The 22,874-nt window shown below is 49.5% G+C and overlaps 1 protein-coding gene across 4 annotated transcripts in view; it reads right to left on the minus strand.

Annotated features, from left to right (window-relative positions):
* The window catches only part of DCDC2C (doublecortin domain containing 2C), a 115,488-nt gene that overhangs the window by 36,218 nt on the left and 56,396 nt on the right, over positions 1–22,874 (minus strand). For all 4 annotated transcript variants that reach the window (XM_085016181.1, XM_085016179.1, XM_085016178.1 and 1 more), the window contains exon 9: positions 17,880–17,948. In XM_085016181.1, the coding sequence (XP_084872307.1) occupies positions 17,880–17,948 (69 nt within the window). The remainder of the gene's footprint in view (positions 1–17,879; positions 17,949–22,874) is intronic.

A 22,874-nucleotide genomic window follows, 5' to 3' on the forward strand; every position in this document is an offset into this window, starting at 1 on the left:
GGAGAGGGGCCACGGCGCCCGGACCCTCAAGAGCTGAGGACAGAAGACACCGTCGAGAAGGATGGAGGCTGCGGTCACGCAGGAAGCACGGACGGTCGTTCCTTGGGGGCTTGAGGGAAAGGAGCCCAACTAGAAGGAGCCGCTGAGCCGGAGGCCGGAAATGGGACCTCACTCCTGACATCTTTGATTTGCCTGTTAAAGCCTAACACTGGCCAGTGATTCCTGGTCTCTCATTGCGCCCAGCACAGTTCTCGAGTCACCTCGTTCTCCCCTCACTGTAACCCACCCGCTCCCGTGACCCACATGTGGCTGAGGGGACCACAGCCTGGGACAGGTCACCGAACGAGGGGGCAGTGCTCTCGGCTCCCGCAGCTCCGCCCAGGGCCCGGGGCTCCAGCCCCTCCGCCCTGGGCTCCCATGTGATGCGGCTGGAATCACAGGGGAACCTTCTGCAGGAAATGAACGGAAACACTGTCGCATCACCGCGTCTGACACTGGTTCCCAAGAGGTGGTCCCGATCCCAGGGCCACAGTGCCTTCCAGGGGGTCAGTGCAGTCCAACGCGTCACAGGAAAACTGCGCCCTGCGGGCCTCACCCCCGGTGACACCGGCACACTAACGGCACGAGAACAGCAGAGGTAAAACCGCAAGAGACGAGCCTGAGAGCAGCCGCACCTCTCAACATCGAACTCCTCGGGATGGGCCCTTGCAACTTGAGGGTAAAAAACGCCTGTGTCACTGAAAGTGTCTCTGATAAAGGAGCGGAAATGACTCACGTTATAAATATTGACCTTGAGTGCACGTCTGAACACTCTGTGTGAGGAACTAAGAACACAGGAGGCCCTCTGGCTGCCATCACAGAACCACAATCGTCTCTGGACGGTCCAGGAGAGGCCAGGCTGGCCACCTGCCTCGAGCATCTGCCTGGAGCCTCTGCCTCAGGCACCTGCCTAGAGCCTCTGCCTCATGCACCTGCCTGGAGCCTCTGCCTGATGGACCACTGCTCGACTTGAAAGGATGCACAGCAAACCACTTATTCAGCCAGGGGTGCAGGGCAGACGCTTTAATGAACAAAACAAGGCTATACCTTCAGTGAAAAAATCTCTCAGTGTCTGACAGCTCCCCAATACCGAAAGTATTTCCTAAAATGATTCCTGTAAATATTAATGCATGTGATCTTTGTTAAAAAATATTATGTAATTGTGTTGATATTGTCATAACCTGCTGAACCAATACTTCCCGAATCACCAATGCACCCTCTTGCAAAATCATGCATGTCTAACAATCTATTCAAAGTGCAAGATATTACAACGGATTTTAATGGAACAAAAAATTAAAAATTCACCGATAGGATTTCTGATTCCAAACTGCAGTTTACCCTTAAGAAATTATCCCTTGTTGAGTTTTGGGGTAGTATCAAAGAATATCCACAATAATCTGAAAAAGCTCTGAAAACACTCCTCTCTTTTCCAAGTACATATCTACGCGAGGCTGGAGTTTCTTCATCTACTTCTTCCAAAACATCCTACAGCAACAAACTGATGCAGAAGCAGATATGAAATCCAGCTGCCTGCTGTTGGACCAGATAGCTACAGAGACCCGCCAGAAGGTAACACATGCCACTCTGCTCACTGATTGCTTGTTTTGACAATTTTTTTCATGAAAAATGTTACAGAAAAATATTATTGACTTATTATAGCTATTTTTAAATGAATAAATAGGAGTTCCCGTCATGGCACAAAGGAAACGAATCCGACTAGGAACCATGAGGTGGAGGGTTCAATCCCTGGCCTCGCTCAGTAGGTTAAGATCCAGCATTGCCGTGAGCTGTGGTGTAGGTCCCAGACGAGGGCTAGATCTGGCGTTGCTATGGCTGTGGTGTAGGCCAGCAGCTACAGCTCCAATTCGACCCCTAGCCTGGGAACCTCCATATGCCACGGAAGCAGCCTTAAAAAGACCAAAAAAAAAAAAAATTTGATAGAGTACCACTGAATTCATCCAAGATATTACAAAGAATAGATGCTTATGCGTTTGCTCTGAGTGGTCCCTGAGCCCATTATCAAACCTCCAAGACCGAAAATAAACTCAGCTACAACTTTAAAGCTCACTGTTTGCAAGGAGAATTTCCGAACTAGAATTTAGGGAAAGAAGTCACCAGCTTCGCCTATGCACACAGCTTTTATTATTTTCATTTTTAATCTGACCTTTGGGTTTCCAGTGCATATTTTTACATACAGCAAAAGCAAGAAGAGAAACTCTGCAGGAACAACACGGCGCCAACTCCCTCTGCCTCCGCAGCCTCCCCTCCCCACGCCTGCAGCCTTTCTGCCAGACTCAGGAGAGCAGCCATTCACGGCCAGGCTGCATCTTGCTGCATCTTTCTGCGTCTGAACTTTGCAAGGAGTCTTTTACACCCGAAAGCTACTGAACGCAGAGTATACCCTCACTGGATATTTGAAATTGGCTTAAAATATTTCTAGTGTGATATGGAAATTACTAAAAATTACAATATTGAAAGAGGCAAAGAGCGCTTTCCACCTCTTCCTCTGTATCATGAAAGAATGGAGAAGAATCACTTCTGGGTGCTTCTGGCTCAGAAGGTAAAGATCCTGTAGACCCAGGCTATTCCACGGACCAATCACTGGCCAGGGCAGGGAGCCAGGGCTGGCCTGATACAGGCTCACGCAGCAGGAGGAGGTGCACACAGACTCTGTGATACGTGACTGGACAGCAGCGACAGAGATGCTGAGCCAAACAGAGGCTTCTGACACGGGGATGGAAGCAGGATGTCCCGGAGCCTCTCACTGCTCCCCACATACATGCACAATTTGCTCAAATTCCTGCGTGTCCCGTGCCTACAATATCTGCCAATTTGTGAAATGCACGACTGCCTGCATTTCAGCATGAGATGTGCATCTGCTTTTTGATATATTACAACTTCAAAAAAAAAAAAAGCCTAGCTTTTCCTTCTCACTCTGTTTACAAGCAGAAACGTGCGTTTGTTCAGAGAACTGTTCTTCACAAGGTCATGGATTCTCCTCCTGCAAATATCCACAGACAAACCCTGACGATGAGTAACGGAGAACCGTGCCTCCTCGACGTGAAGCGATACTACGCGGTCTCAGAGCCGGCTTCTCCAACCTCGGTACAGCCGACCTCGCTCCTTCTCAGTGTCGCTCCCTCTTGGGGAAAAGCCGCCAGATTCACAGCAGAGGCGTGGAATCAGGGGAAAGGCCCTAGACAATCTCGTGGGTCAATTCGAAGCGCCGTGGCCCTTCCAGCCCCGCCCCCTCATGTTTCTGATTTTTGTTCCTCTAAGCTGTTCATGGGAAAAGGTATTTTTTTTCTCCAAAAACATGCGGCTATCAATTTCACTTGGCTGAGTTCACCCAAAAGTACTTTCCCAGAATGGGGGGTAGGCAGCCAGGAAAGGTTTCTCATTTAACTCTCCCAGAAGGGAAAATCTTAAATGCTACTTTTTTTGTTTCCAAAAATGGGATTTATGGCCCTGTCTACGTTACACAGACCTAAACCCTAGGTTGGTCGGGACCTTCTAAAAACACTGTAGGCAGACCACATAGTTCTCATAATTAAACATCATTCATATGCTTTAAAAGTTACAACAGCATCTCTATGTCACATGTGAAAAACAAGGTGACTACGAATGAAAGGCTTTCCTTTTGCTACTGCAACGGCTCGTGGATTCCGTGGTCAGATTTCAGTAAAACCTCCACCCGAGACCCAGAGATCGTGACCACGTAACCACACAGGAGACAAGAAATGGATGACGATGCCTCCCCCCCTCCCCTGGGCCAGACCCACAGCTCAGAGGCCAACACGCTGGTCCAGGAAGGGTCACTGCTTCTCCCTCTGCGCTGTCCCTGCGCCTTGGGCACCGAGTGCTATAAAGACCCCACAAAGGCACCTCTGCTGGCACTCTGAATTAAGGGTATGCTCACAGCAAATTCCCAGGGTGTCCTTGTCTGTGTCCTAGCAGCTGGTTCATCTGCTAAAATCAATTTTCTGTAACAGACCACGCTGCAGACCCCGGGTGAAGGGAAAAAACTAACAAAGGGACGGCCAACCACAGGCTGGTGAGGAGCAGTGCGCCCACCTGGCACCTGGTTTCATCCAGGTCACTTCCTTCCCTTTCACGGTGTCAAGGTCAACAAAGAAATCTGAGAGACAGAGAGCCCGGCAGCAACACATTCCCCGAGCGCCACCTCCACTGGGCCCTCTGCCCAGAGTGGGAGAGTCTGCAGAGGGGGTGGGGACGGCGCCCAGGCCACTGCCAGCACAGGCTGGGAGAGGGCGCTGGAGCAGAAGGGGCGCTGGGAGGGCGTCTCGAGTCCGTAGCCTAGAAACCGGAGGCAAAGTTGGGAAGTTCCCAGGATGCAGCTGCTGGCGGTGGAAACTGGCCCAGGTTTGCTGGTCTTTTCCTCCAGCTTTATTGGGGTGCGACTGAGAAGCGAAACATATTTAAGTGACACAACGCCATGCTGTCTATGCCACAGCTACAGCAACGCTGGATGCAGCTGCATCTGCAGCCTATACCACAGCTCACAGCAATGCCGGATCCTTAACCCACCGAGCGAGGCCAGGGGTGGAACCCACATCCTGACGGAGACAACATCAGGTCCTTAATCTGCTGAGCCACAACGGGAACTCCACCCCCCCACGTTCTCTAAGGACGATCTCATAGATGTAAACGTTATGAAATGAGCCCCGCAAGTGAGTTAATGAACACACCCGTGACCCACATCCTCACGCAGCCCATGGAGCGAGGACACCTAACTCCACTCTCGGCAAATCCCAGGATACCACACCGTCACCTGGGGGCAGCGGATCCCCAGCGCCCGTTCTCTTCTGTGCTCTTCCGACTCGCCGCGTTTCTAGACCAGACGGGAGCCACTTCCTTTCCCCCTTCAGGTCCGTAAAGGCAATTTCTTCTTTTTTTTTTTTTTTTTTTTTTTTTTTTGTCTTTTTGCCATTTCTTGGGCCGCTCCCGCGGCATATGGAGGTTCCCAGGCTAGGGGTCGAATCGGAGCTGTAGCCACCGGCCTACGCCTGAGCCACAGCAACGCGGGATCCGAGCCGCGTCTGCAACCTACACCACAGCTCACGGCAACGCCGGATCGTTAACCCACTGAGCAAGGGCAGGGATCGAACCCGCAACCTCATGGTTCCTAGTCGGATTCGCCAACCGCTGCGCCACGACGGGAACTCCCGTAAAGGCAATTTCTAAAATTGGCATGAATTCGACAAAAGTGTTTCAGTGGCGCCCACTGTAGGAAAAGATAAATGGATTCGTCCGTGTCTTTCTACCATCAAACATCAACACGACGCCGTCTGTTTTACTCTTGAGAGCATCACACAGAATGTATGTCCGCCACTGTGTTCAAGGTGAAACACCTCCTCTTTTCTAAAGGGGACGTTTCTCCTTTCGCTTAAATCCAGATGTATTTCCTATGGATAGAGGAGACAAGCCTGATTTTTCTAAAGCCACATGATTCTCCAAAAAGTGTGTTTCTTAATATTTAATTTACCATATCCCACTCAGCATCACTGACGGCTTACACTTGGCTTTCACACTCCAGTGGGGCTCAATATTAACCTCGTCTCTCCAAGAAGCAATAAAACACTTAGCTGTAGTGGCAGAGTGGTATCACGACAACAACGAGAAACAAGAGTGACGATGCTGGAAAGGCAATGAATTTCAAAAAATCCATCAAAGAATCAATGCCATTTTCATTCGGTCACGAAAATCCTGAGTCAGGGACAAGCTAGATCAAAAGCTCCCAGGCTCTACCGGCATTTCTGGCAAGTGGTAATGAAATGAAATCCCTCTCCTGTGTGCACAATAAAGCACACAACGAGAGTCAACAACTGTTTTGGATTTGTGCATGCATTTGATTCCAGCAAGATGCTTAAATGGTGCATTCATCAGTGGCTGCAGGTGATGGAAAATGCCTTGGCATTTGTTCTGAGCTCAGCATTTGTTAAGTATGTTAAATCGCTTGCATATGATTTATGTCAATTCATATAATCCATTACTTTGATTCTTTCTTTAAAAAGTTGCACTGTTTTATCACTCATTTGACAGCTAAAAACATATCAACCAGTCACTTTTTCCTTCCTGATCTTGTCTGGCACGAGGCCCACCCTTTCCCAGCTTAGGCAGCCTGGCTGAAGCAGAGGTTCACACAATAGGAAAAGCCCATTTCTTTTTTTTTTTTGGCTGCACCTGCAGCATGCAGAAGTTCCCAGGCGAGGGATCAAACCCATCCCACAGCAGCGATCTGAGCCACTACAGTGACAACACTGGGTCCCTAACACACTGAGGCACCAGGGAGCTCCTCCTATGAAGTTTTGATTCCACAGTAAGATTTGAGGTGGAGCCATAATGACAAGAAAACTGCATCACCTCAGGTCACTGCTGTGACACAGGTTCAAACCCTGGCCTGGGAATTTACACACGCCACAGGCACAGCCAAAAAAAAAAGGATTTTAGGAACAATTTGTGCTCCCTGAGCATAAGATATGGCCCCTACACAAGGCACTTCCACCTCGTAGGAAAAAGAAACAGCAGGCATGCAAGAGAGAATTGTGTTGAAACTTGACTGCACATGCAACATGACTTAGAGGTCCTCAGAAAAAAAATGACACGATTAAAATAGCACGCAATTGCCCAAAGAAGACAGCGTTAGGAAAGGACCAGAGAAGGCAATTTAAGAGTTTCTCAGAAGAGGAGTCTTGTGCACCAAGCAGAGATAAAGCATGAGGAAAAGAGTGGAAGGTGGGGCTGGAAGTGAAGAAGTAGGAGTCTTCTTTCTCCAGGAGGGGGAAGGGGCGGGCCCTGCAGCTCAAAGGAGGTATGGCCTCGGGGAGGAAAGCAGCCCCCAGCACTCACACCTGGTGAGACAAGCCATCACCTAAAGATACAGAGGCCACTTTTTCTCACCTGAGCACTGCTATTCCTGGCTCAAGGGCCCAGCGCTCTTAACGGAGCTCTGCTGGCTGAGGCTGCCTCACGTTAATTCCAGCCTAGGGCAGGGCAACAGCCGGCAAAGACAATCCCCCACCTTCCACGGCCACATCAGACACTAGACTGCAGAGTCTCCACTTACACTTACGTTCTAAATGTTTTGATTTATAAACATCAAGATTTTAACAGAACAAGCAACACTCAAGCATACGTTGTTAAGTTTCTTACATCCCAAGAGTAAATGTAAACAGACGTGAGCACTAGTCGTGTGTGGCCAGAGTCTTTCTCTCTCTTGCTTTTCCCATGAGGTGAAATATAAAGGCTTCAAAGGCAGACAAAATCTGCTATCTTTCCATCACACTGACAGCATTTAACACAATGCTCAACAGGTTTTGAGGTTTGGTCCCATGTTGCCTTCAACATGCAGGTGAAGTGACTTCAGCCTGATCTAATCATGCATAAGTTGGTCACAAAAAAATGCATAAAATGCGCCTCTACAAGGTGAGGGAACATGTCCTAAACCAATTAACATATATGCTAAAAATCTTATCCAAGAAATTTTTTTACTGATAGCGCACTTGTTAATCAAATTATACTTGATTCTTAAAGACTCTGAAAAAACTTTTCAAGGTTATCATTTCACCTCCTTATATACTTTGTACCTGGAATCTGTCACCATGGCAACCTGTCTGGATGCCTGTCAATCAGGAGTGGTCCATGTGTTCTGATGACAGCCTATGATGCAGAAACAGAACCAAACTGCCTGGGAACTCATACGCCCCGAGGTGGCCAAAAAAGAAAACAAAACAAATCAAAGCAAAACCACCAACCTGCACACCACGGCGTCTGAGGGTCCTTTGCTGGTGTTAGTTTCGGTTATTATCAGTCAATGCAGGATGGAAGCAGAGTAATTGCCACATCTAGTTTCATGAGTTAAACTTCAGTTTACATTTGAAAACATATTACTGGATAAATTATTCCATCTGTTTACAACCGACCCTTGGACAATGAGGGACTAGAGGACGACTCCTCCAGGCAGTCAGAAATCCAATTACAGGGAGTTCCCGTCGTGGCTCAGCCATAAAGAACCCGACTAATATCCCATGAGGATGCAGGTTCGATCCCTGGCCTCGCTCAGTGGGTGAAGGATCCAGCATTGCCGTGAGCTGTGGTGTAGGTTAAAGACATGGCTCGGATCCCAGTTGCTGTGGCTGTGGGGTGGGCCAGCAGCTACAGCTCCGATTCGACCCCTAGCCTAGGAACCTCCATATTCCGTGGTGCAGCCCTAAAAAGAAAAAAAGAAAAGAGAGAGAAAGAAAGAAATTCGAGTATAACTAGTAGTTGGCCCTCCACATGGGCTTCCTCCCAGTCTGAGTTCCACATCCACAGATTCAAGAGAGAGAAACAAACCTTTTTTTAACACTGGCATGAGATTAAATGGTCAAAACAGAAGACACCCAAGAAGGGAACATGCAACCCTGCTCTGGAAGAATTCCACACAGGCGCAGGATTCACGTGTTGTTTTGTTGGTGGATGTTTTTAATGTGAATGGCATCTCTGCTCAAAATGCTTAAATTTATTTAAAATAAATAACATGAGCATTTCAAAGTATATTGAGAAAAAAATTAAACGTTGAAAATATCCTCAATATTGATTTGCAGCTTTGTTACATAAATTTTTCTATTATCGGCAGTCATGATCCCTTTACATGCTGCATTAAAGAAAAAGTGGAAAACAATATTGAAGAATATACAGAAAACTGAAAACAGTTTCTAAACAGGAATTCAATGCTTTTATTTTTTTCTTAAAAATATGAATTATTTATAATTTGATAAAGTATTCTTAACTTTAAAACATGAGATATCATAGAAGAAAATTCAATTTTAAAATGCAATTAATGGCAACTATGAGTAAGGTACTGTGTGTGCCTGATGCTGAGAAAAATGAAAATACAAATAAAGTCAAATTCCTGCTTCCAAGGACTTGAAGCCTCTGCTGAAACCATGATTAGACTGGAGAATAACAATAAACAGCAGCTATAATGAACTCTCAACCACTGCGTAAGGCACTTCATGACTCTTCCTAATCCTTATACTCACTTCACAAGGTAGAAATTATCCCAGTTTCACGGATAAAGAAACTGAGGCTCAGGGGCGTGAAACGGTGCTCCTGACACAGTTTACCTGTGTCTAAAAGCCGCAGTCTCTAGCCACTGTGTTTGCCAAAACATTCGGATTAAAAGAACAAGTAACACTTATGCCCAACAAATGCTAAGTTTTCCAAAGAAGCACTGGACATGAAAAGCCAAGCGCATGTTACTTAAACTTACAGGGACATCCGGTCAACACCCACCAGGGTCTCTCTAACGCAGGCTGGTCCCTGAGACTTCTGTCCCAAGGACAAAACGCAAGATAAAACTGATCACACTGGGAGTTCCCACTGTGGCTCAGCAGAAACGAACCCAGCTAGCATCCACGAGGACACGGGTTCCACCCCTCCCCTCGCTCAGTGGGTTAAGGATCTGGCATCGACGTGAGCTGGGGTGTGGGTTGCAGATGTTGCTCGGATCCTGCGTGGCTGTGGCTGTGGGGTAGGCCGGCAGCTGCAGCTCCCATTCAACCCCTAGCCTGGGACCCTCCATATGCCACAGGAATGGCCTTAAAAAAAAAGGGATTACCCAGATTTTAGCAAGAGATTGAAGAGTGGGAACAGGCAGTGTCTACTTTCCAACTAGAAAACACGTCCTCTCAGTATTTAGCTTAAGCATAAATAATGTAAACATGGTGGAAAGAGACAGAGTACACTTTTTAGGAACTTTCACATCCACTGGCTCCGCTGATTCCTTCACGGCAAGTAATGATGCAGAGTAACTGTGGATGGAATGAATGAGGTGCAAAGAGGTAAAACTACTTAACAGAGGACACCTGCAAATTAATAGAAAAAAACTGGACATCGGTGCTTTTTACACGGCCATGTGCACACCTGCAAGTTGACACACTCCCGGACAGAAGAGCAGCTCCCCAGAGACTGTCGGGGTTCTCCCACCCTCCCGAATTTCTTCGTTGTTGTCATTCACCCACAGAGCAAATCAGTCCGCCCGGTGCTAAAACGGACTCAGAGAAATTCAGGGCCACCCCCGCTCTGTCTCGCTGGGGAGCAATTTGTTATGTGTAATAACACAACTACAGAGCAGAGCATCAAGTGTGAACACGCCTAACCAGATCTTCTGCTGCACAGAAGACATTATCACAACATTGTAAATCAACAGTACTTCAGTAAGACTTTTAAAAATGAAAAAAAACAAGTATAGCATCAAGCATATTTTATCCATCCTGTCTCGCAGCCTAGAGGTTGGCTGTGTGATAAATAGATGATCAAACAACAAAGTTCGAGCAGAGGGAACCAAGGCTCTGAGAGCTTAGGGGGGCTTCCCACGGTCACACGGCGAGAGTGATGGATGAGCAGAGAACTCCAGGCTGGTCCGATGGCAAATCCCAGTGCTGGTTTTGATTAGGTATCCTCCCAAGGACTCGTGTTTACGGCCCAAAGGATCAGCATTTATGGCCCAGGTGTTTTAGGGAGTGATGAGGCGTCTGAACGGACTTAGGAATAAATAAGTAAAACCTCAGACACAATCACCGGGATTGCTTCATCACTTAACACGTAACAGCGAGGCCCTGACTCTACCTAGGACAGAGCTCTGGACAGCAGCGGCCATGCGGGGCCAGCTGCCCAGCCACAGCCACAGCCTCCTGTCTTCCCCCGGTGCCCTCCCCGAGCTCACAGCCAGGACAGCGTGGGTGCTCTGACTGCCTGGACAAGCCGAGGAGGTGTCTCCAGGTGCCTGCTTGCAGGTAACTTAGCCGGGCAGTCACCTGATACGCGACCAACAGGCATCTCCCCTCCCCTGCTTTCATCTGCCTTTAGTGGACCCGTCCACCTCCCCGAAATGCCTTAATGTTTCTCTTCCCCTGATTTCACTTCCCTCCTCCAGGAACAGAGCTATGGTGGACGACCGACAACGTAGACAGGTGTCACGTCCCTAAAAGGCACCTGACAAGGTTTTGGAATCCTCTGATTAGCTTGTCAGGAATGTCTTCAGAATAGGAGCCACAGAACTACAGAATCTGATGGTACAAACCTTTTTGTCATTATCCTCATAAAGCCTTTTCTCTTCTTTTTCCTATTATTACAAAAATACGTACAGTAATCAACTCTCTGCAAGAAGGATATGGCCAGATAAGTCCTGCATCGCCCGACCTCTTCTCGCCTTCCTGGTTGGGTCAAATGCCTGCTTGTTATCAGTTTCCCACGGGAGCTGGGTCTCGAGCCTCGACTCATCCTTGGTACCACTTCTGTGGTCCTGAGGCTCCTCTTTCCCCTCCATCGCATCAAGCAATACCCCTTGCCATCAAAAGCTTTGTTTTTACGTACGTTGGGTGACATTTTTATGCAAAATGCAGCACAGAATGGTCTCTGTTGCCACTTGATTTTTTCCCCTTAATTAATATTTTGGAGCCTCCACCCTCAGTACACACGGGTCCAGCTTATTGTCTTCATGGCTGCAGTGCTTTCGGTGTGGGCGAAGCATAAATTGATCAACCAATCCCGACGGATAACTATCTCGTTTGTTTCTATTTTTTGTTATTTATGAGTATATTTGTGAGATATTCCTGGCTATGGTTTTAACATATGTGCTGAGTCCAAAAAATTAAATAAAATAAAACAAAACATCTACAGATTTAGTTTTAATAAAAGAAGCAAAATTCCCTTCCCAAGAGGCTGCACCAATTTATATGTTGACCTTGTTAAGAAGCATTTGCTGCCTTTCTGCACCTTCCCAGCACTGGACATTGATAATCTGCTTTTTAAAATAAACTCATTGCTTACTATTTGCATTTCTTAAATTAGGAAAAACATGAAAATTTTCTCTTACATCTTTTGGGGATTTGTATTCCTTTCTGAGAATTTTCTATTTGTCTCCTTTGCCTTTCTTTGATTGGGTTGTATTAATGACCTAATGAACTCGGTATAAATTAAGAAAATTTAATTTGTGTTGCAAGTGTTTTCTCCGTATTTTGGTTGCCTTCATGGTATTTTCCAGAGGGAAAGGTCAGGGCTTTGGGCGCGATTACTGCTTAAGATGTAGTCTCTTGAGACACACTGAATATTCTGCTTCATTGCTAGTCCTCTCTTTTGGAAATCATTTCTCAGCCCTGGCTTGGCCACACCCCACCTTCTTCAAAACCTCCCGCCCCCAAAGCTGCCACCGCAACCCACAATGGTTACCTACTGTGGTCAAGGTTCTTGCAAATTCAGGACCAGTCACACCTGAGTGCCGGGTCAAGCGAAAGGTGCCAAGAATACAGTAGAATGAACTCTTTACAAAACTTAACCCATCAGAGCAGACAGCAGAAGCACACAAACAACACTAAGAAGAGCCAAAGTGTAATTCACACAGGGTTGGAAACACAAGTAAAATACTACTGGGGATCAAGAAAGAGGAGCAGCCAGCTCTTGGTGAAGGATGCAAAAAAAGCCTAATCAGGACATTGGGATTGGCAAGGAGCCCAGAGGGTGGGAGATTTTTTTTTTTTTTTTTTTTTTTGTCTTTTTGCTATTTCTTGGGCCGCTCCTGCGGCATATGGAGGTTCCCAGGCTAGGGGTCGAATTGGAGCTGTAGCCACCGGCCTACGCCAGAGCCACAGCAACGAGGGATCCGAGCCGCATCTGCAACCTACACCACAGCTCACGGCAACGCCAGACCCTCAACCCACTGAGCAAGGGCAGGGACCGAACCCGCAACCTCATGGTTCCTAGTCGGATTCGTTAACCACTGCGCCATGATGGGAACTCCAGGGTGGGAGAAATTTGACGTGGCAGCAGTGGGGCCCAGGCACGCACGGAGCAAAAGGAGGAAGAAGCGCAAAGATGAGCTCTGAGGAAGAAACACTCAGCATCCGGACACAGAAGTCACCCTCTCCCTCGCCTCCTCCCGAAAACACAAAATTACCCCTGGACTGTTCATGTGCACAGCCTTTTGGAAGGTCGGGAAAACGGAAAACCCATTAGAACCTTGATGGCCCAGACCTCAGAGTCCGAACAAAAGCCCGAGAGTCACAGAGGCTGGAGCACTCCTGGGCGTGCGCACCTGCAGATCCCCCCAAACGCTTCCCTGGATGGGGATTCCGCCAGCCTAGGAGACCCCCAAACACGTGGTCTGTGGACTCACCTTCACATGCCTCTGGAAAGGAACCGAATCTTTGCAAAACTTCTTCACACTGTTTACAAACCTAGCAGGCGGCATAAATTAAAAAGTGCTGCCTGAACATGGATGGAACTGAGGCTCATTCTGAGTGAAGTCAGTCAGAAAGAGAAAGACAAACAGCATATGACGTCACTTCTATCTGGAATCTAACATACAGCACAAATGAACCTTTCCACAGAAAAGAAAATCATGGACTTGGAGAACAGACATGTGGTTGCCAAGGGGGAGGGGGAGGGAGTGGGAGGGATTGGGAGCTGGGGGTTAATAGATGCAGACTATTGCCTGTGGAATGGATCAGCAATGCGATCCTGCTGTGTAGCACTGGGAACCATATCTAGTCACTTATGATGGAGCATGACAATGCGAGAAAAAAGAATGTGTACATGTACGTGTAACTGGGTCACCATGCTGTACAGTAGGAAAAAAAATGTATTGGGGAAATTAAAATTAAATAAAAAATTTTTTAAAAATAACAAGAGCTGCCTGGAGTTCCCACTGTGGCGCAGTGGGTCAAGGTTATGACGTTGTCTCTGTGGCGGCACAGGCTCCATCCCCGCCCCAGTGTGGTGGGTTAAAGGTTCTGGCATTGCCACCACGATGGCATAGGCCACAGATGCAGCTCAGATTCGATCCCCAGCCCAGGAACTTCCATACGCCATGAGTGCGGCCATTAAAAAATAAAATAAAAACAAAAACGAATGTTTTAAAAAGTGCTTCTTGCATATAAATTGCTTTATAATCAATGGATCCAAACACACTAGGCCCTCAAAGGACTGGAGAAATTGCAGTCGACCTCAATTTGGACAGTTTTCAAGGACCCAATTTAATTAAAAACGTGTGTCAGGAACGCAGTTTGAAATAGGGAAAGGGGGAAAGAATACATGCCATCTTTATAAGTTCACAGAAGAATTAATGAACGCTGCTAACATTCCATTTTTCAGATGGAAAATATTCTTAAAGTGCCAGGTATTGGCAGGGTTGTCCTGACTGCTTAATTACCATACTCAAAACATTCCAAGGATGAAGGCGCATCACAGAAGCACAGGTCTGTCTCTGCACTTGATTTTGATGTTGCCGACTTCTGTGCCTGTGACCCACATGACGACAAGATAAACATACTTGGTGGAACCCCCTGAGCCAGGGCGAGTGGGATCAGCTCGTGGCACTTACCTCTAAGTCACTCCTTGGGTCGGAGGTTGTTTTAAATGCATACATGGGGGGATGTGCTTGGGTTGTGGGATGGACATCCTGTGAAATTGGATTGTTATGATCATTATACAACTACAGAGGTGATAAATTCATTTGAGTAATGAAAAAAAAAGAAAAAAGAAAAGAAATGCACAAATGACAGCAGAGTTGGAGCCGGAGCGGGGCCATGGGGGTCAGTGCCTAACGCTTACGGGGTTCTATTTGGGATGATGAGAAAGAGGCTCAAGGTCACAGAGATGCTTACACATCGCAAATGTGTTTAATGTCACAGAATTTAATGGCACTATTGAATTTTTTACGTCCACTTAAAAACCGGTCCAAATGGCCCATTTTATGCTATATGTATTTTACCACCAAAAATTCCCCGCAAGGGACACAGAACCCTCGCGACGATCAAACATCAGAAACACGTGTTTTCAAACAACGTTCGTGACGAGGTGCCGGATACAACGTGCAAGGTCATCCCCGTTCCCCTCGGGATCACGCACCGCGGTTTAAACGGTGACTCCAAGCAAAGCCGCAACATTTATGAGGCACCCCCTGCATGTCGGGTGCTGCCCAGACCCTGCAGGGACGGAGAGGTGACAAGGGGGCCTCGGCCCCTGAAGGGTCTGGCACTATTTAGGGAGGGTGGTCAGGCCAGAAACACCCCCGCCCCCGGCCCGAGATACCCATCGATTCAATGTCATTACACATCACAGGATCAGGTTTTCAAACCAACAGACAAATGACACCACTGTCACACACACAGGCCACTGCGGTGTCAGCTGCGTCTCATTTATGTGCATTATCACCGCCAGTTACGGGGACGCCCACACTTCGCTTGCTCTCTTTCCGATCCCACAAAAACACGGGCGGGATTTCAGGGCAGAGGACCTTCGACTCCAGGGGGCGTGTCCACGTTTTTGTCCAGCTCGTGCTGAACCAGAGGGGGAGTCTGTGGCTGCGAGAGAACGGAGACACTTCCAGAGGTCGCACAGGATCAGCGCAGCCCCGAACACCCAACACTGCAAAGCATCCGCTGGGGGGACAGACCGCAGGCTGGGACCGGACGCAACCGGCCAGCTTTGCTGGGGAAGAGGAAACGCAGGCGTGGAATGGTTCAAACCCAGGTTCAAAGCCAAGCCTCCTGATGCGGGGGCAGAAGCATCTATGACGGGCTGTGGACATCCTCTGGCAGAGTGACGCGAAGGCGACCTGGGAGGGGTGTGACCGGCCAGCAAAGGCTTCACCACGCTCCAGCCCATCTGCCCCACGTCGGTCACCCCTGTTTGGGCAGGAGGAAGACGTTGGGCTGTTCCCGATTGCCTTCCTTCCCCAAAAGCTTAGGTCCTGGACCCAGATTTCTATGAGCTGGGTGCTCGGGTTCCCCACGACGCCGCTGATACTGCCTGCGTGAGGACCTGAGGCTCAGGCCAAGGAATCAAGTCTACAGACTCCTGGATCCAGGCTGAGGATGATGTCAGGCTTCCAATCCACAGAGGCCCCGGAGGTTTACCTACAGAGCAAATCCCTAAGGCCGAGAGGGTGAATTTCAACAGCCGGACGTGCGCAGATGCTCCAGGGGCTGAAAACACGCAATGCAGGCAAAAGGCTGGGTGCGGCTTCCATTGGAACGTGGTGCTCGGTGGCTCCGGGACCGAATCCCAGCAGCTCCCTCTCCTCTACGGCCCCAACGCAAGCAGGTGGCCCAGGGCTCCGGGACCCACCCCAGACACCGTCTCACCTGTCCCCAGCCACACTCGTCCTCGAGCAGCCGCCTGTGAAAGGCCCGCAACCACCCAGGTACACACAGGCTACCTTTCCCCGGACGCCGCCGCCAGGTCAGAAGGAGTTAAGGCTGTAAGGAAGGGGGACGAATCCTTCGAAAGACGATTCCTGCTGTTTTAGACCCTAAACTCCTTTTGCGATGAAAAACCTGAAGAAACCTCCGGAGACCCCATGGCCTTTCCCGCAAACGCCCTTTTCCAAGGAGGGAAAAGCCAGGCACCGATTCTGGCTCCGGGCCCCTCCCCCAGGCTCTGGAGTCATAGTCCCTCTTCCCGAACGGGAAGACAGGCGGGTTTCAGAGCAGGAACGGACCGCTGGCAAGGCTAAGGCATCTCGGATTTATTTATATTCCGTCATCAGAACAGACCTGCACTCGACATCCCAGCTCTGCTCCAAAGTCCCTGCCTGGGGCCAAACAGTTACAAGCCAGAAACCACCTTGAAAAACATCTAGAGATGGAATTTTAAAAACAAACTCCCCAAATCTGTTTCTTAGCTACTCAAATTATTTACACTAAATTTTGCCTTGAATATTCTCATCACCCCCTCACCACACACACACTCAGACACACAGACACACACACAGAAACACACATACACACAGACATACAGACACACAAGCACACACAGAGCTACGTTAATGAGCTTGATTGTGGTGATTATCTCATAGTGTGTGTGTTTATCAAATTGTACACCGTAAAAACGTACAATTTTCAGTTGCCAAGTCTTCCTCAATTAACAAATAAACATACAAGTAAATTCTGTTTCCCAGGACACGCATTTTACATAGATTAGCCACATAATCTCCTCAAGTACCACAGAAACAAACATGCTTCCTGTGCTAATGGTGCATCTAAATCATCTGGATGGGGAGGGAGAAAAAACACAAACCACACAGTGAGTTGTGCACTAGCTCCTGCCGCCATCTGTAAAGCGTGTGCTACGCGCATCCACAGCCAAGACATGTTGATTACACAGCCCTGACAGCCCACAAAACCAATGTCCAAGGTATCCATGACAACAGGGCCCCCCACACCCACCACCATGGTTCCCCTTTCCTTTCACCTCCTCTAAAAAGGCATCTGGGGGAGTTCCCGTCGTGGTGCAGTGGTTAACGAATCCGACCAGGAACCATGAGGCTTGCAGGTTCGATCCCTGGCCTCACTCAGTGGGTTAAGGATCCAGCGTTGCCATGAGCTGTGGTGTGGGTTGCAGACGGGGCTCTGATCCCACATTTTGTGGCTGTGGTGTAGGCAGGCGGCTACAGCTCCGATTCGACCCCTAGCCTAGGAACCTCCGCATGCCGAGGGAGCAGCTCAAAAAAAGGCAAAAAGACAAAAAAAAAGTGGGGGGGAATCCTGGAAAGTTGTCACACAAAAAAAGCTTTCTGGCTGGATGATTTCTTTCTGGTTGATTGGGATCGGAGCAGGCGCCAGGCGAAGGACCCTGCGACTGCTGGCACACGGGAGACCATGGAAGGCGCAGCCCCTGAAGACACACGCGCTGGTCCGATTCTATTGGAAAGACTGGGCTCTCGGACCCTTTCTCATCACATGCCCGCTCCACCCAACGTATTAAAAGAACAAAGAGGTTAAAAGGTGCCTTCGAGCAGAGCCACTGACTACAAGATAAAAGGAGAAACAACTCACCTTGTTGCTTTCAAAATCAGGGCTGTTCCTGTGTGTCTCTTCAACTTCTTTCACCATCTCCGCCGGTTTCTAGGGAGAAAAGGGCACATCTTAGGGTTCGTTGTCCTCAACCCAGGTCCCGCTCTTGTACAGACGCAAAGAGCGAGGGGCGCCGTGTGACTCTCTAACCACTTCTACGTGCAGAGCCGAGGAGGGGCCGCAGCTCGTCCACGGTGGGTGCTCAGGCCCGGGACGGCGTCTGCTCTGCACTTTGACCTCTGGCTCCTCCAAGTGCCAGTCCGTGTAATCAAACCGTGGGAGACACCTTTCAGAGGCCGCATAAACCCCTCTTGGGTAGAAAGCGGACACTGGTCCCGTCAGACGCCTGTGCCACCCTCAGCGCCTGAGTACCCCGGCCAGCACCCTTCTGCTCCGGGTGCAAGAGCCAGGGCTCGGCTGCCCTGCACCCCACGTGGCCGGAGCTCCTCTCCTCGTGGGTTATGTCCCACGTGCCATGACTGGCTGCAAAAGGCGACAGGCTGTGGTGGCTGATGCCCTGGAAGCTCCCTCCAACCCCGGGACAATCCTGTGGTTCTCAGCCCAAAATAAAGGCTCCCATGGGAACAGGTGCATTGGCCAGCCCTCCTCCCCGCACAGCTCTCGTACGCCCAGGAGACTCCAGGCCCCGGGTTCACATGACCTCGGGGCAGGGGGAGCTTGGGGCCAAGTCCCCGTTGCCTCTTAAGGCCCCTGCCTGGAGGTGCCACCTGTCATCGGTGACGGCAAGTCCTGATGCCACACCTGAATTAAAGTGGGTGGAGAAGCTGGCTCTTACTGAGCCACCAGAATGGGTGTTAGTGACGAGCCCCAAGGACCCGACAGCTCCTACCAGCTGACCCCCCCCGTGCGCGCACCTGAGCTCTGCCGCTGTGTAGACAAGTGGGTTCAATACGGTCGATCCCATTAGCCCAGACCTTCCGGGAAGTGAGACGCTGACCTTCCAAGCATTCTCTCCCTGCGGTTTACACAGAGCAGCGACGGCGAGGAGGAAAACTCCGGGCGAGGCTCATATCGCACTAAAGACAAGTTCAAGGCAACTTTCACTACAGAACTGCTGTGATGCTGGCCTCTGGCTCATTCCTTGACTCGTGGATCAGAGCCTCCCTGCCTCTCCCCCGAAAAGGCCGCAGGGAGGAAGCATCTCCTGTCCACGTTCACGTGGCTCAAGGTGCCACCCAGAGCCAGGTAACCGTCCTGGGGAAACAAGCCCAGGGCCAAAGGTCAAAGGCAGGTGGAGCCCGAGGAAGATGCCCTCGGGTCCCCCGTCCCCTGCGCTGACCAGTCCTGGAGCGTCTACTCCCGGAAGCCTCTAGACCTGAGACAGGCGGGGGAAGTGTTCCCCACGGTTCAAGCCACTCTGCTTCGGTTTTCTGCTCTTCGCCACTGAAGGCAGGCTAACAGCGCTGTTACGCTTTGTAATTTACGCACTAGGATCAGAACCCCGATATCAACCAACGTGAGCTTAGCCTGGGCGACTCCGCACCTGGAAGCAGCAAAGCTTCAAAGCCCTGCCGTGTTTTGTCCAATTAGACAATCCAGAGATGACACGGACTTCAGCTGACCTCCTAATTCATGTCTTTTGATTTTGCTTTATGTCTTATTCCGAGCTCATCTCTGAGTGGCGTGAATCCTGGCAGGCGTGGTAAAACTGCATTCTCGTGGATACTAGTCAGATTCGCTTCCACTGAGCCACCAAGTGACCTCCACTCTTTTCAGAGTATTTATAAAAATAAACATAATCTGAAATCTAGCAGAGGCCATTACTTTGGCGACAAATGTGTTCCTTAAATCAGACCCAACTTGAACACCAATGTCTTAATATCTGGATGTCATTTTTTCGCAGATTACAAATGCTAAAAATTGTTCCCTTAGCGTTGGGATATAATAACTCAGGACTTTACAGAAAAAGAAGGACAAATACTATATGATATCACTTATATCTGGAATCTAATATACGGCACAAATGAACCTGTCTACAGAAAAGGAACAAACGCATGGACCTGGAGAATAGCTTTGTGGTTGCCAAGGGGGAGGGGAGGGAGTGGGAGGGACTGGGGGTCTGGGGTTCACAGATGCAAACGATTGCCTTTGGAGTGGAGAAGCAATGAGCTCCTGCTATGTAGCACAGGGAACTGTATCCAGTCACTCGTGATGGAACAGGATGGAGGAGAATGTGAGAAAAAGAATGCCTATGTGTGTGTGACTGGGTCGCTTTGCTGCACCTGGGGCCCTGCATTTACACAACCTGCTTTTCATAGAAAATTGACAGAACGCTCCAAACCAACTGTAATGGAAAAAAAATAAAAATCATTGAAAAAATAAATTTTTTTAAAAGTTAAAGTAAAAGAACTCAGGACTTTAAAATACAAGCTAGCGTCAAAGACCATTGCTCTCCGAGAGCAAAGGTCACGAGGCAGAGAGTGTGTGTATCACCTTCGAGGCCCCCACTCAAGCTCAGGGGATAAAAACATTGGAGCGGAGTGCCCAGCGTGGCGCAGTGGTTAACGAATCCGACTAGGAACCATGAGGTTTCGGGTTCGGTCCCTGCCCTTGCTCAGTGGGTTAACGATCCGGCGTTGCCATGAGCTGTGGTGTAGGTTGCAGACGCGGCTCGGATCCCACGTTGCTGTGGCTCTGGTGTAGGCCGGTGGCTACAGCTCCGATTCGACCCCTAGCCTGGGAACCTCCATATGCCGTGGGAGCGGCCCGAGAAATGGCAAAAAGACAAAAAAAAAAAAAAAAAAAAAATTGGAGGGGACATGGCAACTGCCACTAAAACCGAAGAGAAACAAAAACACTGAAAACGAATGATAACTTCTTTTTTTTTTTTTTTTTTTTTTTTGCTTTTTAGGGCCACACCCGCGGCATATGGAGGTTCCCAGGCAAGGGGTCCAATCTGAGCTGTAGCTGCCGGCCTACACCACAGCCACAGCAACTCGGGACCCGAGATGCGTCTGCGACCTACACCACAGCTCACAGCAGCACCGGATCCTTAACCCACTGAGCAAGGCCAGAGATCAAACCCGAAACCTCATGGTTCCGAGTCAGGCTCATTAACCGATGAGCCATGACGGGAACTCCTTTTTTATTTTTTTTTTTTTTTTTTTTTTTTTTTTTTTTTTTTTTTTTGCCAGGCCTGCATCATATGGAAGTTCCCGGGCCAGGGATGGAACCCATGCACAGCAGTGACCCAAGTCGCTGCTGTGACAACACCCGGCCCTTAACCTGCTGCACCGCAAGGGAACTCCAAAAATAAATCACAATTTCTTAAAAATGGAGACAAATGCATAGGAAGAGGGAAAGGGGGACTAAAGACTATGACCCTAACCCCCGTCACTGTGCTTGACCCCATCAGTAAAGTGGTCACTTCCTAACGCCCAGACTCTCAGTCCCTGGTACTCTCGCCCTTTTGCTGTTATCACACTTCCCGCAACTTAGCTCTGAGTCCTCTTCGGGAATCACTTGGTTCAGGACAAGCCAGGTTCAGAGACTAAAGCTTCATCACTCATGACACAGGCACCAAAACCACTTGGTTGACGGAAACAGACCTCAGGCTTGAGTCTCTCGCAAGCCAAAGATGAGTGTCAACAGAATTCTACAAGGATCTCGATGGCAAAGCTTCTTCTCAAGGATAAGCTTTTAGGACCAGGGCCGTGGATGTAAAGACACACCTTCCAACAGATGCAGGAAAATGAGCAGCTCTTTAAAATCACCTGCAAAGGTCTCAGGATGTAGAAAATCCGGTGGCTGACGCAGGAGGACAGAAAAGGGACATGTAGGATCGGAAGTTTATATCGCACTGTGGCCAAGTTAAAAAGAAAACAATCGGGAGGCAGAGCCATTAAACTGGGAGCATCTGGAGTTCCTGTGGTGGCTCAGCGGGTTAAGAACCCTACGTAGTGTCCGTGAGGATGCGGGTTCAATCCCTGGCCTTGCTCAGGGGGTGAAGGATCCAGTGTTACCCTGAGCTGCAGCGTAGGTGGCAGATGGGGTTGGATCTGGCGTTGCTGTGGCTGTGGTGCAGGCCGGCAGCTGCAACTCTTTTGAGCCCTAGCCTGGGAACTTCCAAATGCTACAGGTGTGGCCATATAGAAAAAAAAATGGGAGCACCTTAGGAATCAGAGCACAGGTCAAAATGCACAGTAACAGCCGTCTTGGGCCATCAGAAAAACCAAGGCTCAGAGCAGCCGATCACATCCCTTCGCCACTAAGTGTCTGACATCCTTGCCCCGTATCCCTGCCCCACCTCCGCCCAGCTCCAAGGGGTTCGTGAACCAACTCAGAAGTCCTGGGGGAAGCTTCTAGGCCCTGGAAGGAAGGCAAATTAAGGAGGACACAGCGTCAGCCTTGCTCGTCCTCACAAAAAAAAAGACGTTACACGACGTCAGAAGCAGTGGACAGGCCACCTTCCTCACACACCGAAACCTCAGCTTCGACCTCCACTCGGCACCGGGCGTGCAGGGCACACGGTGATGCTGCCTGGGGACGCTGGGACCCACCCGCCGACCCTCTGTTATTACCAGACACCGTCAGCCCCAAACCGCAGCCACGCCCTCCGGCCTGGAGGGTTCCTCATCCTGGAGGTTCAACCTCAGCTCGCTCCAAATACACACACCGCTAGCTGGGATGTCATGGTGTGTAACGTGTTACATTTCCAGCCACATGGAGCTGGAGAGCGTGTCGGGGGCGGGCCCGGGCCGGGTGGGAAAGAATCAGGCTCTCCTGCCAGCACGAAGCCCGTCTCTCCAGAACCGGAGAAACGAAGCCCAGATTAGGGTGCAAGTCAGTTCTCTAACCCAACGGTCTAAGGTGAAGGCCAAGCCGTGCCTTGTTGATGATCGAGAAAGTTCTAAGGGCTGAAAATGAGTACCTCCCTCTCCTCCCACAGGGAAACCGGTGGCACGGAGCTCACCCAGCCGCAAACACCGAACTCAGGCCTCCAGGCGTGAGGCCACC

This window comes from Sus scrofa, chromosome 3 (genome assembly GCF_054392235.1).
Source record: "Sus scrofa isolate SSC_HxYL_T2T_F1_AM1 chromosome 3, Sscrofa_HxYL_maternal_Yorkshire_Landrace_v2.0, whole genome shotgun sequence".
NCBI classification, from domain to species: Eukaryota; Metazoa; Chordata; class Mammalia; order Artiodactyla; family Suidae; genus Sus; species Sus scrofa.